At 41.9% G+C, this 13188-nt stretch overlaps 1 protein-coding gene across 1 annotated transcript in view; it reads left to right on the top strand.

Moving 5' to 3' along the window:
- Nucleotides 1-13188, top strand: part of LOC135219601 (uncharacterized) — a 108679-nt gene that overhangs the window by 355 nt on the left and 95136 nt on the right. Inside the window, exons 2-6 of the mRNA XM_064256490.1 lie at nt 626-808; nt 1115-1297; nt 1599-1781; nt 2083-2265; nt 4889-5051. Of these exons, the coding sequence (XP_064112560.1) occupies nt 5026-5051 (26 nt within the window). The 5' untranslated portion in view covers nt 626-808; nt 1115-1297; nt 1599-1781; nt 2083-2265; nt 4889-5025. The remainder of the gene's footprint in view (nt 1-625; nt 809-1114; nt 1298-1598; nt 1782-2082; nt 2266-4888; nt 5052-13188) is intronic.

Below are 13188 nucleotides of genomic sequence, written 5' to 3'. Positions count from 1 at the left end.
TCGGCCATTTTAAGTTGCGCTGTTCAGTGTCCCCTGGACTATGAAGACCTGCTGATAATTTTCAGTATACGCGGGCTACTAATGTTAGATCTGTGCCGAGGACTTAATTTTTGAGTTCCTGTCTATCTGAAGGTGAACGTCCACAAGCCTACCGCCATTGTTGATGCAAGCAATTGCTCCAAACACAACGCCTTTGTCTGTTTACATTAACGGAACGATACCTGCTACTACCGATGGCTCTGATTGACGAACATTCTCCGAATCTGTTGATGAGGAAGACTCTTTCAAGGAGCTGAAGAAAACCCAATTTGCTTTCAACCAGTAAGTTGTGTCTTCAGTATGTCATGTTGAACTTAGGTTCTCCGAAAATACTGTGTATTTTGAAATACTGAGTGTATTGCACAAAAAACTCCAAATATTTTTCCTTTAAATATATAAGTTTAAAAACTGCGGCGTGATTCATGTGTTTTATTAGGTGTGTCAGTAAACCTTATCGGCCATTTTAAGTTGCGCTGTTCAGTGTCCTGGACTATGAAGACCTGCTGATAATTTTCAGTATACCGCTGGGCTACTAATGTTAGATCTGTTGCCGAGACTTAATTTTTGAGTTCCTGTCTATCTGAAGGTGAACGTCACAAGCCTACCGCCATTGTTGATGCAAGTAATGCTCCAAACACAACGCCTTTGTCTGTTTACATTAACGGAACGATACCTGCTACTACCGATGGCTCTGATTGGACGAACATCTCGAATCCTGTTGATGAGGAAGACTCTTTCAAGGAGCTGAAGAAACCATTTGCTTTCAACCGTAAGTTGTGTCTTCAGTATGTCATGTTGAACTTAGGTTCTCCGAAAATACTGTGTATTTTGAAATACTGAGTGTATTGCACAAAAACTCCAAATATTTTTTCCTTTAAATTATATAAGTTTTAAAAAAACTGGCGGCGTGATTCATGTGTTATTAGGTGTGTCAGTAACCTTATCGGCCATTTTAAGTTGCGCTGTTCAGTGTCCCCTGGACTATGAAGACCTGCTGATAATTTTCAGTATACGCGGGCTACTAATGTTAGATCTGTTGCCGAGACTTAATTTTTGAGTTCCTGTCTATCTGAAGGTGAACGTCACAAGCCTACCGCCATTGTTGATGCAAGCAATGCTCCAAACACAACGCCTTTGTCTGTTTACATTAACGGAACGATACCTGCTACTACCGATGGCTCTGATTGGACGAACATCTCGAATCCTGTTGATGAGGAAGACTCTTTCAAGGAGCTGAAGAAACCATTTGCTTTCAACCGTAAGTTGTGTCTTCAGTATGTCATGTTGAACTTAGGTTCTCCGAAAATACTGTGTATTTTGAAATACTGAGTGTATTGCACAAAAAACTCCAAATATTTTTCCTTTAAATATATAAGTTTAAAAACTGCGGCGTGATTCATGTGTTATTAGGTGTGTCAGTAACCTTATCGGCCATTTTAAGTTGCGCTGTTCAGTGTCCCCTGGACTATGAAGACCTGCTGATAATTTTCAGTATACGCGGGCTACTAATGTTAGATCTGTTGCCGAGACTTAATTTTTGAGTTCCTGTCTATCTGAAGGTGAACGTCACAAGCCTACCGCCATTGTTGATGCAAGTAATGCTCCAAACACAACGCCTTTGTCTGTTTACATTAACGGAACGATACCTGCTACTACCGATGGCTCTGATTGGACGAACATCTCGAATCCTGTTGATGAGGAAGACTCTTTCAAGGAGCTGAAGAAACCATTTGCTTTCAACCGTAAGTTGTGTCTTCAGTATGTCATGTTGAACTTAGGTTCTCCGAAAATACTGTGTATTTTGAAATACTGAGTGTATTGCACAAAAAACTCCAAATATTTTTCCTTTAAATATATAAGTTTAAAAACTGCGGCGTGATTCATGTGTTATTAGGTGTGTCAGTAACCTTATCGGCCATTTTAAGTTGCGCTGTTCAGTGTCCCCTGGACTATGAAGACCTGCTGATAATTTTCAGTATACGCGGGCTACTAATGTTAGATCTGTTGCCGAGACTTAATTTTTGAGTTCCTGTCTATCTGAAGGTGAACGTCACAAGCCTACCGCCATTGTTGATGCAAGTAATGCTCCAAACACAACGCCTTTGTCTGTTTACATTAACGGAACGATACCTGCTACTACCGATGGCTCTGATTGGACGAACATCTCGAATCCTGTTGATGAGGAAGACTCTTTCAAGGAGCTGAAGAAACCATTTGCTTTCAACCGTAAGTTGTGTCTTCAGTATGTCATGTTGAACTTAGGTTCTCCGAAAATACTGTGTATTTTGAAATACTGAGTGTATTGCACAAAAAACTCCAAATATTTTCCTTTAAATAATATAAGTTTAAAAACTTCGGCGTGATTCATGTTGTTATTAGGTTGTGTCAGTAACCTTATCGGCCATTTTAAGTTGCGTGTTTTTCAGTGTCCCCTGGACTATGAAGACCTGCTGATAATTTTCAGTATACGCGGGCTACTAATGTTAGATCTGTTGCCGAGACTTAATTTTTGAGTTCCTGTCTATCTGAAGGTGAACGTCACAAGCCTACTGCCATTGTTGATGCAAAGTAATGCCTCCAAACACAACGCCTTTGTCTGTTTACATTAACGGAAAACGATACCTGCTACTACCGATGGGCTCTGATTGGACGAGATCTCGAATCCTGTTGAAGTGGGAGAAGACTCCCCTTTTCAAGGAGGTGAAGAAAACCATTTTGCTTTAAACAAACCGGAAGTTGTGTCTTCAGTAATGTCATGTTTTGAAACTTATTTTGTTTCTCCGAAAATTACTGTGTATTTTGAAATACTGAGTGTATTGCACAAAAAAAACTCCAAATATTTTTTTCCTTTAAATATATAAGTTTAAAAACTGCGGCGTGATTCATGTGTTATTTTTAGGTGTGTCATTAACCTATCGGCCAAAAATTTTTTAAAGTTGCGCTGTCAGTGTCCCCTGGACTATGAAGACCTGCTGATAATTTTCAGTATATACGCGTACTCTAATGTAGATCTTTTGGTTGCCGATACTAAAATTTTTTTTTTGCTCGCTACATGATGCAAGTGTGAAATAATGTCAGTCGTGATTGCTGTGTCACTCTTCCAATACGTATAATGTGCCATTCTTGTTTCATAAAGTATTTTCAGCATCCTTAAGGCCTGTCCACACTAGGAATCATTGTTTGCAAACAATGTTTGCAAACACTTTTTACCACATATTTGTTTCCAATCCAGAATGACAAACATTTAGTGTTTCTGTGTGTATATATATATATATATATATATATATATATATATATATATATATATATATATATATATACATGTATAATGTACGTATATGTTTATATATACCCTATATATATATATATATATATATATATATATATATATATATATTTAATATATACTTGCATATATGTAAAGATATAAACCACAAAGGAAAGTGAAACACTGGAGGACTGCAAGATCTTTCGACTCACGTCCTTTAAGTACTTTGCAGACTGACTGACATACATGGGAAACTGAGACGACAAGGAAAGGTCGTATAAGTGACAGCTAGGGATGATAAGGAGATTAGTACTTAGAATCCAACACACCTGGAGAATTAGTAACCTTCCCAAACAAGCATAATCATGGGTACAATTTAAGAGGTTTACAAAAAGATTAACTCCAACTGCTCAGACACAGGGGCAAGACAATTAAAGGATAATACAGGGCGGCAATTGACCACATTCAAACTTTTGGTAAACAAAAACTTATTCACAAAACATATTAAACATACATATACAAAGAAAATATCTCTGAGGTAAGTAATTTGTATTTAAGTCTGTGATTGTATCTTTGAGCTCATTCTTAAGCATGTTACAAATATAATGCATTAGAAAGAGAACAAAATACAGTACAATACTTGGCTGTACACTGCCCTTTGAGTAAGTACTATTACGTATTTAGTACATACCTCAGGGAGAGGATGGCAGAGCTTGATGAGTGTTCACTTACCATCAGTGCAGTCTCAATTGTAAAGTTCAATGAAGAGATAGAGCCATGATGCAATTGCAAATGAGGAAAAGCAGTAGCAATCCTCTTCAGTAGGCCATAGTGGCCTAACAGTGGAAAGTAGTATGAACAAATTTATTACAAGGCAAGTTTCTTTTAAATTCATAGCATTAAAGATAGGTCCCACGTTTGATTTGTAGGCGTGATTAAGAAATTTGGACACATTCGAAAAAACCTTGTGCCTCAGTTAGCTTCGTGGCAATTAACCTAGGTGAGGAAAATGGGTCACAGGTAGGGTAGAGAGGGGCAAGGGGCCAGGAAGTTCATCCCAAATAACTACATGAGAGGTAAAAGTATTCTCTGTAATGGATGTCAGGTGTCTTTATTTAGTCATGAGATCTCTACAACATTTCCTTACTTTGGACATGATCAGATTTTGTTGACATGCTGTAATGCCTACTCTGCAAATGAATTTATAATAGAAATTTGTATTCTTAACCAATCATTATTTTTTATGGCATTTTACTCTTACCAACATAATTCAAAGACTGATGGAAAGGACAGCCAAATATTTTCATTGAACACATGCTGATGGAAACCAGTCGAGGTAGGATGAACGAGCAGGATCTCAACCCAAGAGTGCAGGAGCTCTGGAGATTGACAAGATATGGAGATGTGTGGGATGTGTTGAAAGCGGGTGGAAGGAGAACATGTTTGTCAGTGGAGGGAGAGAAACAAGCATCAGATGATTGCTATTTTTCAGATGACGAATTGTTGTTTCCACATCAGAAGTTGATTGTGATTGTTAGACACAAGTATTAAAAATAGCCTTTCTTTCATTTTTTTTACCAGGACTCTACACAACCACCTTTCATATCTTGCTGTCTTGGAACGATTCCTACACAAACAGGTCGTCTGAAGGATTCAGAAATTTATCCTCAACATTGAAAACTACCATCTTGGACACGCTAGATAACGTCAATGGCAATATGAGCATCATGGTCCAGATGATGAAGTAAGCCTTTCATTTTGCTCCACATCACTATTTTAGTAATAAAAGATCGAATATTTCATCTTCCTGTGGCGGGATCACAAGCTTAAAAAAACAAGCGGGCAAATCCCCCCCACATAAACTGTAATCGCTCCAGCTGCCCAACTCACCCTCATTCACACTTTCTTCTTTACACAACAAAATACACGCAGGACAATTGACCTACCTACACACAGAAACAAAAAACACAAACACAAAAAACAAAAAACTCTCAAAACACATGTACTTACCCAACCACTCCAGATACTCCGGGCTATCCTGTGCTGTCTGCCGGTCGAGGTCACAGAGATATCAGCCACAACAAAGACCACAACCCACAACCCAACGACAAAACAACACCCAAAGACTACAACCCAACAACTCAACAACACAACAACTAAGGACCACAACACAACAACAACCACAACTCAACAACACAAGAAAACCAACAAACACAAACAAAAAAAGCAACAAACAAATACGGCACGTAACAACCTCAAGGAATCACAACAGCCCCCAGCAACAACAACAACCCTCAACAACTCACAACCACACCAAGAAACCACAACAGCCCCCAACAACAACAACCCTCAACCACAACAATCACATACAACCCCCAGGAACTCAAAAGCACAACAAATCCAACAATACAGGCATAACCACTCCAAAGCAAACAACACCAAACTAACAACAAATCAATAAAACAAATCAATAACACACAAAACTCAACTAACTTCCAGTGCCTTTGATATACTGCTCCTGACACTACTGACTGTCACCAGCTCTCACCAAAGACTGACTGAAAACTTGCCAAAAACACAGAACTCTAACAATCAACAGCACCAGCAGACAGCCCAGAACTCACCAAAAGTCAATCCAGTTGTTAACGATCCATACAGCAATTACTCTCTCTCTCTCTCTCTCTCTCTCACACACACACACACACACACACACACAGACGTTGTCAAATGGAACTCCATAACTCCCCCATATTTCCTCCCCCGTTACATTTGATAGCGTCTTCTTTCATTCACAACATCCACACTAAATAGCCTTCCGCAACACCCACAGATGCTCGGACGCAGGTCCCCTGCATCTTGTTTGAGGGCCCTCATACACACACTCAGTTACACCGCCATCAACTTCTCCCAGACTACTTCCAGTCAGACTACCATTACTATCTCCCTCACTACCATCCTCCCAAATCCCATCATTCACTATCTCATTTACCCCTTCCAACTCCTGTCCAAATATCTCTTGTAACTCTGCCACCAAATCACTTACCTCATTTACACTCCTGCCAAACTCCCGAAGAGACTCATTCATACTGCCAATTACATCCTTACCACCTGATTCCCTTCCCGGTGAAACTTCACTAAACCCTGACAATTCAAACCCACACACACTATACGTATCATTCCTTCCCTCAAAGTCATCCGTATTACACGCCTTATCCACCATTTTTACCCTAACACTAACCCCTCTATCATGCAGCTCACGTTTCTCCCTTTCATTCCCTTTCCTTACCTTCTTCTGCTTTCTTCCATACTCAACTAACACTAACTGCTGATCTTCCAGACCCATTTGCTCACTGACACTCGGCTCACATTTATTCACTCTCAACTACTCATCACATTCTCCTGGACATACTGTCGCATACTAGAGGACCCACCCAACTGAATCCCCTTTTCACTTAGTTTCCCGAATTCCCAGCCTGACTCATCCTCTTTCGCCTACACACACTCGCCACGTGATCCTCCATTCCACATTCAACACACTTCGCACACTGTTCTTTACACATCCTAGCATAATGCCTGTTCTTCCCACAGTTGCCGCAAACTATGTTCATATGGGTACCCCGACATCCACTAGCTATGTGCCCTGCCTGTCCACACCTATAACATTTAATATCCCTATCTTTCTTACACTCACTCACCAAATGCCTTGTTTGCCCACACCCGAAGCACGCTCCTAATGCCCACCAACATTCATTCTTCCTGTGTCCTGGCTTACCACATCTATAACACTGATCTCCTCGCTGACTGACCCTACTCTTCCAACACTCCCACTCCTATCTCTATTGGGGCTAACTACACTCACGTTACTTGCCCTAACGCTCCTATCTACCACTTGCTCTGCCATTTGCCTTGGCCCTTCCAAAACTGCCTCCCTATAGCTTTTAAATTCTGGTACAACCTCAGCTACTTCATCCCTAACACTAATACTCCTACTCTTTCATACACCTATCTAGCTCTTAATCCTCTACTATTTCTAAGATGTCGTTCCAAGTCAACCTTTCATTCGTCCATCGCATTTTCTCCTTACGTTTCAGATTCATAAACTCATACACACTCTCTGGTACAGTCGCCAACAACTTTCGCACCAACTCCTTACAATCATTTATCCCTTCGTCCCCAAACTTTTTCCTGGCTAATGTCTCTAACCTACAGACATACATTGACAACGACTCACCAACATTCATTCTTGCCCCTTCAAAATCTTGCTTTCTCCTATATCTAACGCTATTCTTTATCCTCTTTGCCTGTTCTACAATCCTAGCTTTCACACTCTCATACGGCACATTCCCTACACTCATCATTACCCCATACATACTCAACAAAAATCCCGTCAAAAAGCTACCTTACTCCCTTGCCCAGACTCTCTTGTTATCCCCATACTTTGCCTCACAATACCCCCCATATTCTTTGAAAAAGTCCCCTATGTCCCTATTACCATATTCCTCGTATTGTGCACATCGGGGTACCTCTCTCATATACACAGCCTTTCGTACTTCCTTCTCACTCTCGCTCTAACTTTTGCTACTTCCATTCTGACCCTTCTTTCCCTCTTCCGAATACAGCGAATCCACTTCCATACTCATGTCCATACTCTTGATTATGCCCTTCTTGCCCTTCTTTCTACCAACCTGTTTCCACTCACCACTATCTAAATCACTCTCAGCCCTTTCCCCAATGTATTCAGTCCTAGTCTCATCCTGTCCGTCACCCTTACTAACCTTCTTTCCCTTAGTCTCCTTCTTTTCCTCAGCTCCCTTTTTATTCTTGTCATTAGATTTATCCTTATCCTGTGTCTTCCCCTTCTTTCCCTTACCTATCACAACCAAATCACCTTCGTCACTCGTACTCTCATGCACTCGCTCTTTCACTTTCTTTACCACTCCTGGCCCGTCACAAGACCCAGTAGGCCTACCTCCTACAGCTCCCTCTCCCATGAATCCCTTCATCATTTCCTGCATCATCTCTTGCACTGCATTCATCATTACCCCAAATTGTTCGTCCATTTTCTCAACCATTCTCTCTTCAGCTCCTTTCACCTCTTCTTTCATTTCCACTTTTACACTCCTTAGCATTCTTCTCTTTTCCTCTAACTCGCTCTTCAGCTCCTCACATTCTATCCTCAACCTCTCATTTTCCACTTCCAGCCTTCCCTTAGCTTCCCTCGCCAACCATAACTCCTCCTTCAGCCTCTCTATCTCCTTCAACCCTTCCATCCTCACTTTCTCCATCAATCACACAACTCACTACCTCAATTGCCCTGCAGCTGCCGCAGCAACAGTCCCTGTTCAGGTACCAAAACATAATGTGGCGGGATCACAAGCTTAAAAAAACAAGCGGGCAAATCCCCCCCACATAAACCGTAATCACTCCAGCTGCCCAACTCACCCTCAGTCACACTTTCTTCTTTACACAACAAAATACACACAGGACAATTGACCTACCTACACACAGAAACAAAAAACACAAACACAAAAAACAAAAAACTTTCAAAACACATGTACTTACCCAACCACTCCAGATACTTCGGGCTATCCTGTGCTGTCTGCCGGTCGAGATCACAGAGATATCAACCACAACAAAGACCACAACCCACAACCCACAACAAAACAACACCCAAAGACTACAACCCAACAACTCAACAACACAACAACTAAGGACCACAACACAACAACAACCAAGGAACACAACCACAACTCAACAACACAAGAAAACCAACAACACAAAAAAGCAACACAAACACCCACTAACAACCTCAAGGAATCACAACAGCCCCCAGCAACAACAACAACCCTCAACAACTCACAACCACACCAAGAAACCACAACAGCCCCCAACAACAACAACCCTCAACCACAACAATCACATACAACCCCCAGGAACTCAAAAGCACAACAAATCCAACAATACAGGCATAACCACTCCAAAGCAAACAACACCAAACTAACAACAAATCAATAAAACAAATCAATAACACACAAAACTCAACTAACTTCCAGTGCCTTTGATATACTGCTCCTGACACTACTGACTGTCACCAGCTCTCACCAAAGACTGACTGAAAACTTGCCAAAAACACAGAACTCTAACAATCAACAGCACCAGCAGACAGCCCAGAACTCACCAAAAGTCAATCCAGTTGTTAACGATCCATACAGCAATTACTCTCTCTCTCTCTCTCTCTCTCTCACACACACACACACACACACACACACAGACGTTGTCAAATGGAACTCCATAACTCCTCCATATTTCCTCCCCCGTTACATTTGATAGCGTCTTCTTTCATTCACAACATCCACACTAAATAGCCTTCCGCAACACCCACAGATGCTCGGACGCAGGTCCCCTGCATCTTGTTTGAGGGCCCTCATACACACACTCAGTTACACCGCCATCAACTTCTCCCAGACTACTTCCAGTCAGACTACCATTACTATCTCCCTCACTACCATCCTCCCAAATCCCATCATTCACTATCTCATTTACCCCTTCCAACTCCTGTCCAAATATCTCTTGTAACTCTGCCACCAAATCACTTACCTCATTTACACTCCTGCCAAACTCCCGAAGAGACTCATTCATACTGCCAATTACATCCTTACCACCTGATTCCCTTCCCGGTGAAACTTCACTAAACCCTGACAATTCAAACCCACACACACTATACGTATCATTCCTTCCCTCAAAGTCATCCGTATTACACGCCTTATCCACCATTTTTACCCTAACACTAACCCCTCTATCATGCAGCTCACGTTTCTCCCTTTCATTCCCTTTCCTTACCTTCTTCTGCTTTCTTCCATACTCAACTAACACTAACTGCTGATCTTCCAGACCCATTTGCTCACTGACACTCGGCTCACATTTATTCACTCTCAACTACTCATCACATTCTCCTGGACATACTGTCGCATACTAGAGGACCCACCCAACTGAATCCCCTTTTCACTTAGTTTCCCGAATTCCCAGCCTGACTCATCCTCTTTCGCCTACACACACTCGCCACGTGATCCTCCATTCCACATTCAACACACTTCGCACACTGTTCTTTACACATCCTAGCATAATGCCTGTTCTTCCCACAGTTGCCGCAAACTATGTTCATATGGGTACCCCGACATCCACTAGCTATGTGCCCTGCCTGTCCACACCTATAACATTTAATATCCCTATCTTTCTTACACTCACTCACCAAATGCCTTGTTTGCCCACACCCGAAGCACGCTCCTAATGCCCACCAACATTCATTCTTCCTGTGTCCTGGCTTACCACATCTATAACACTGATCTCCTCGCTGACGACTAACTGACCCTACTCTTCCAACACTCCCACTCCTATCTCTATTGGGGCTAACTACACTCACGTTACTTGCCCTAACGCTCCTATCTACCACTTGCTCTGCCATTTGCCTTGGCCCTTCCAAAACTGCCTCCCTATAGCTTTTAAATTCTGGTACAACCTCAGCTACTTCATCCCTAACACTAATACTCCTACTCTTTCATACACCTATCTAGCTCTTAATCCTCTACTATTTCTAAGATGTCGTTCCAAGTCAACCTTTCATTCGTCCATCGCATTTTCTCCTTACGTTTCAGATTCATAAACTCATACACACTCTCTGGTACAGTCGCCAACAACTTTCGCACCAACTCCTTACAATCATTTATCCCTTCGTCCCCAAACTTTTTCCTGGCTAATGTCTCTAACCTACAGACATACATTGACAACGACTCACCAACATTCATTCTTGCCCCTTCAAAATCTTGCTTTCTCCTATATCTAACGCTATTCTTTATCCTCTTTGCCTGTTCTACAATCCTAGCTTTCACACTCTCATACGGCACATTCCCTACACTCATCATTACCCCATACATACTCAACAAAAATCCCGTCAAAAAGCTACCTTACTCCCTTGCCCAGACTCTCTTGTTATCCCCATACTTTGCCTCACAATACCCCCCATATTCTTTGAAAAAGTCCCCTATGTCCCTATTACCATATTCCTCGTATTGTGCACATCGGGGTACCTCTCTCATATACACAGCCTTTCGTACTTCCTTCTCACTCTCGCTCTAACTTTTGCTACTTCCATTCTGACCCTTCTTTCCCTCTTCCGAATACAGCGAATCCACTTCCATACTCATGTCCATACTCTTGATTATGCCCTTCTTGCCCTTCTTTCTACCAACCTGTTTCCACTCACCACTATCTAAATCACTCTCAGCCCTTTCCCCAATGTATTCAGTCCTAGTCTCATCCTGTCCGTCACCCTTACTAACCTTCTTTCCCTTAGTCTCCTTCTTTTCCTCAGCTCCCTTTTTATTCTTGTCATTAGATTTATCCTTATCCTGTGTCTTCCCCTTCTTTCCCTTACCTATCACAACCAAATCACCTTCGTCACTCGTACTCTCATGCACTCGCTCTTTCACTTTCTTTACCACTCCTGGCCCGTCACAAGACCCAGTAGGCCTACCTCCTACAGCTCCCTCTCCCATGAATCCCTTCATCATTTCCTGCATCATCTCTTGCACTGCATTCATCATTACCCCAAATTGTTCGTCCATTTTCTCAACCATTCTCTCTTCAGCTCCTTTCACCTCTTCTTTCATTTCCACTTTTACACTCCTTAGCATTCTTCTCTTTTCCTCTAACTCGCTCTTCAGCTCCTCACATTCTACCCTCAACCTCTCATTTTCCACTTCCAACCTTCCCTTAGCTTCCCTCGCCAACCATAACTCCTCCTTCAGCCTCTCTATCTCCTTCAACCCTTCCATCCTCACTTTCTCCATCAATCACACAACTCACTACCTCAATTGCCCTGCAGCTGCCGCAGCAACAGTCCCTGTTCAGGTACCAAAACATAATGTGGCGGGATCACAAGCTTAAAAAAACAAGCGGGCAAATCCCCCCCACGTAAACCGTAATCACTCCAGCTGCCCAACTCACCCTCAGTCACACTTTCTTCTTTACACAACAAAATACACACAGGACAATTGACCTACCTACACACAGAAACAAAAAACACAAACACAAAAAACAAAAAACTTTCAAAACACATGTACTTACCCAACCACTCCAGATACTTCGGGCTATCCTGTGCTGTCTGCCGGTCGAGATCACAGAGATATCAACCACAACAAAGACCACAACCCACAACCCACAACAAAACAACACCCAAGGACTACAACCCAACAACTCAACATCAACACAACCAAGAACCACAACACAACAACAACCAAGGAACACAACCACAACTCAACAACACAACAATCACCAACAACACAAAAAGGCAACACAAACACCCACTAACAACCTCAAGGAATCACAACAGCCCCCAGCAACAACAACAACCCTCAACAACTCACAACCACATCAAGAAACCACAACAGCCCCCAACAACAACAACCCTCACCCACAACAATCACATACAACCCCCAGGAACTCAAAAGCATAGCAAATCCAACAATACAGGCACAACCACTTCAAAGCAAACAACACCAAACTAATAACAAATCAATAAAACAAATCAATAACACACAAAACTCAACTAACTTCCAGTGCCTTTGATATACTGCTCCTGACACTACTGACTGTCACCAGCCCTCACCAAAGACTGACTGAAAACTTGCCAAATACACAGAACTCTAACAATCAACAGCACCAGCAGACAGCCCCGAACTCACCAACAGCCAATCCAGTCGTTAACGATCCATACAGCAATTACTCTCTCTCTCTCTCTCTCTCACACACACCACAGATATGGTTAAATTTCCTTTAATTAGATGTTAATAAGCTTTTCTGCTGTTGTGTAATTTTTGATATCT

The sequence above is a fragment of the Macrobrachium nipponense genome, chromosome 1 (genome assembly GCF_015104395.2).
Source record: "Macrobrachium nipponense isolate FS-2020 chromosome 1, ASM1510439v2, whole genome shotgun sequence".
Classification (NCBI taxonomy): Eukaryota; Metazoa; Arthropoda; class Malacostraca; order Decapoda; family Palaemonidae; genus Macrobrachium; species Macrobrachium nipponense.
Note: the sequence above shows the minus strand (reverse complement) of the source record. Positions and strands in the feature narration are given on the sequence as shown.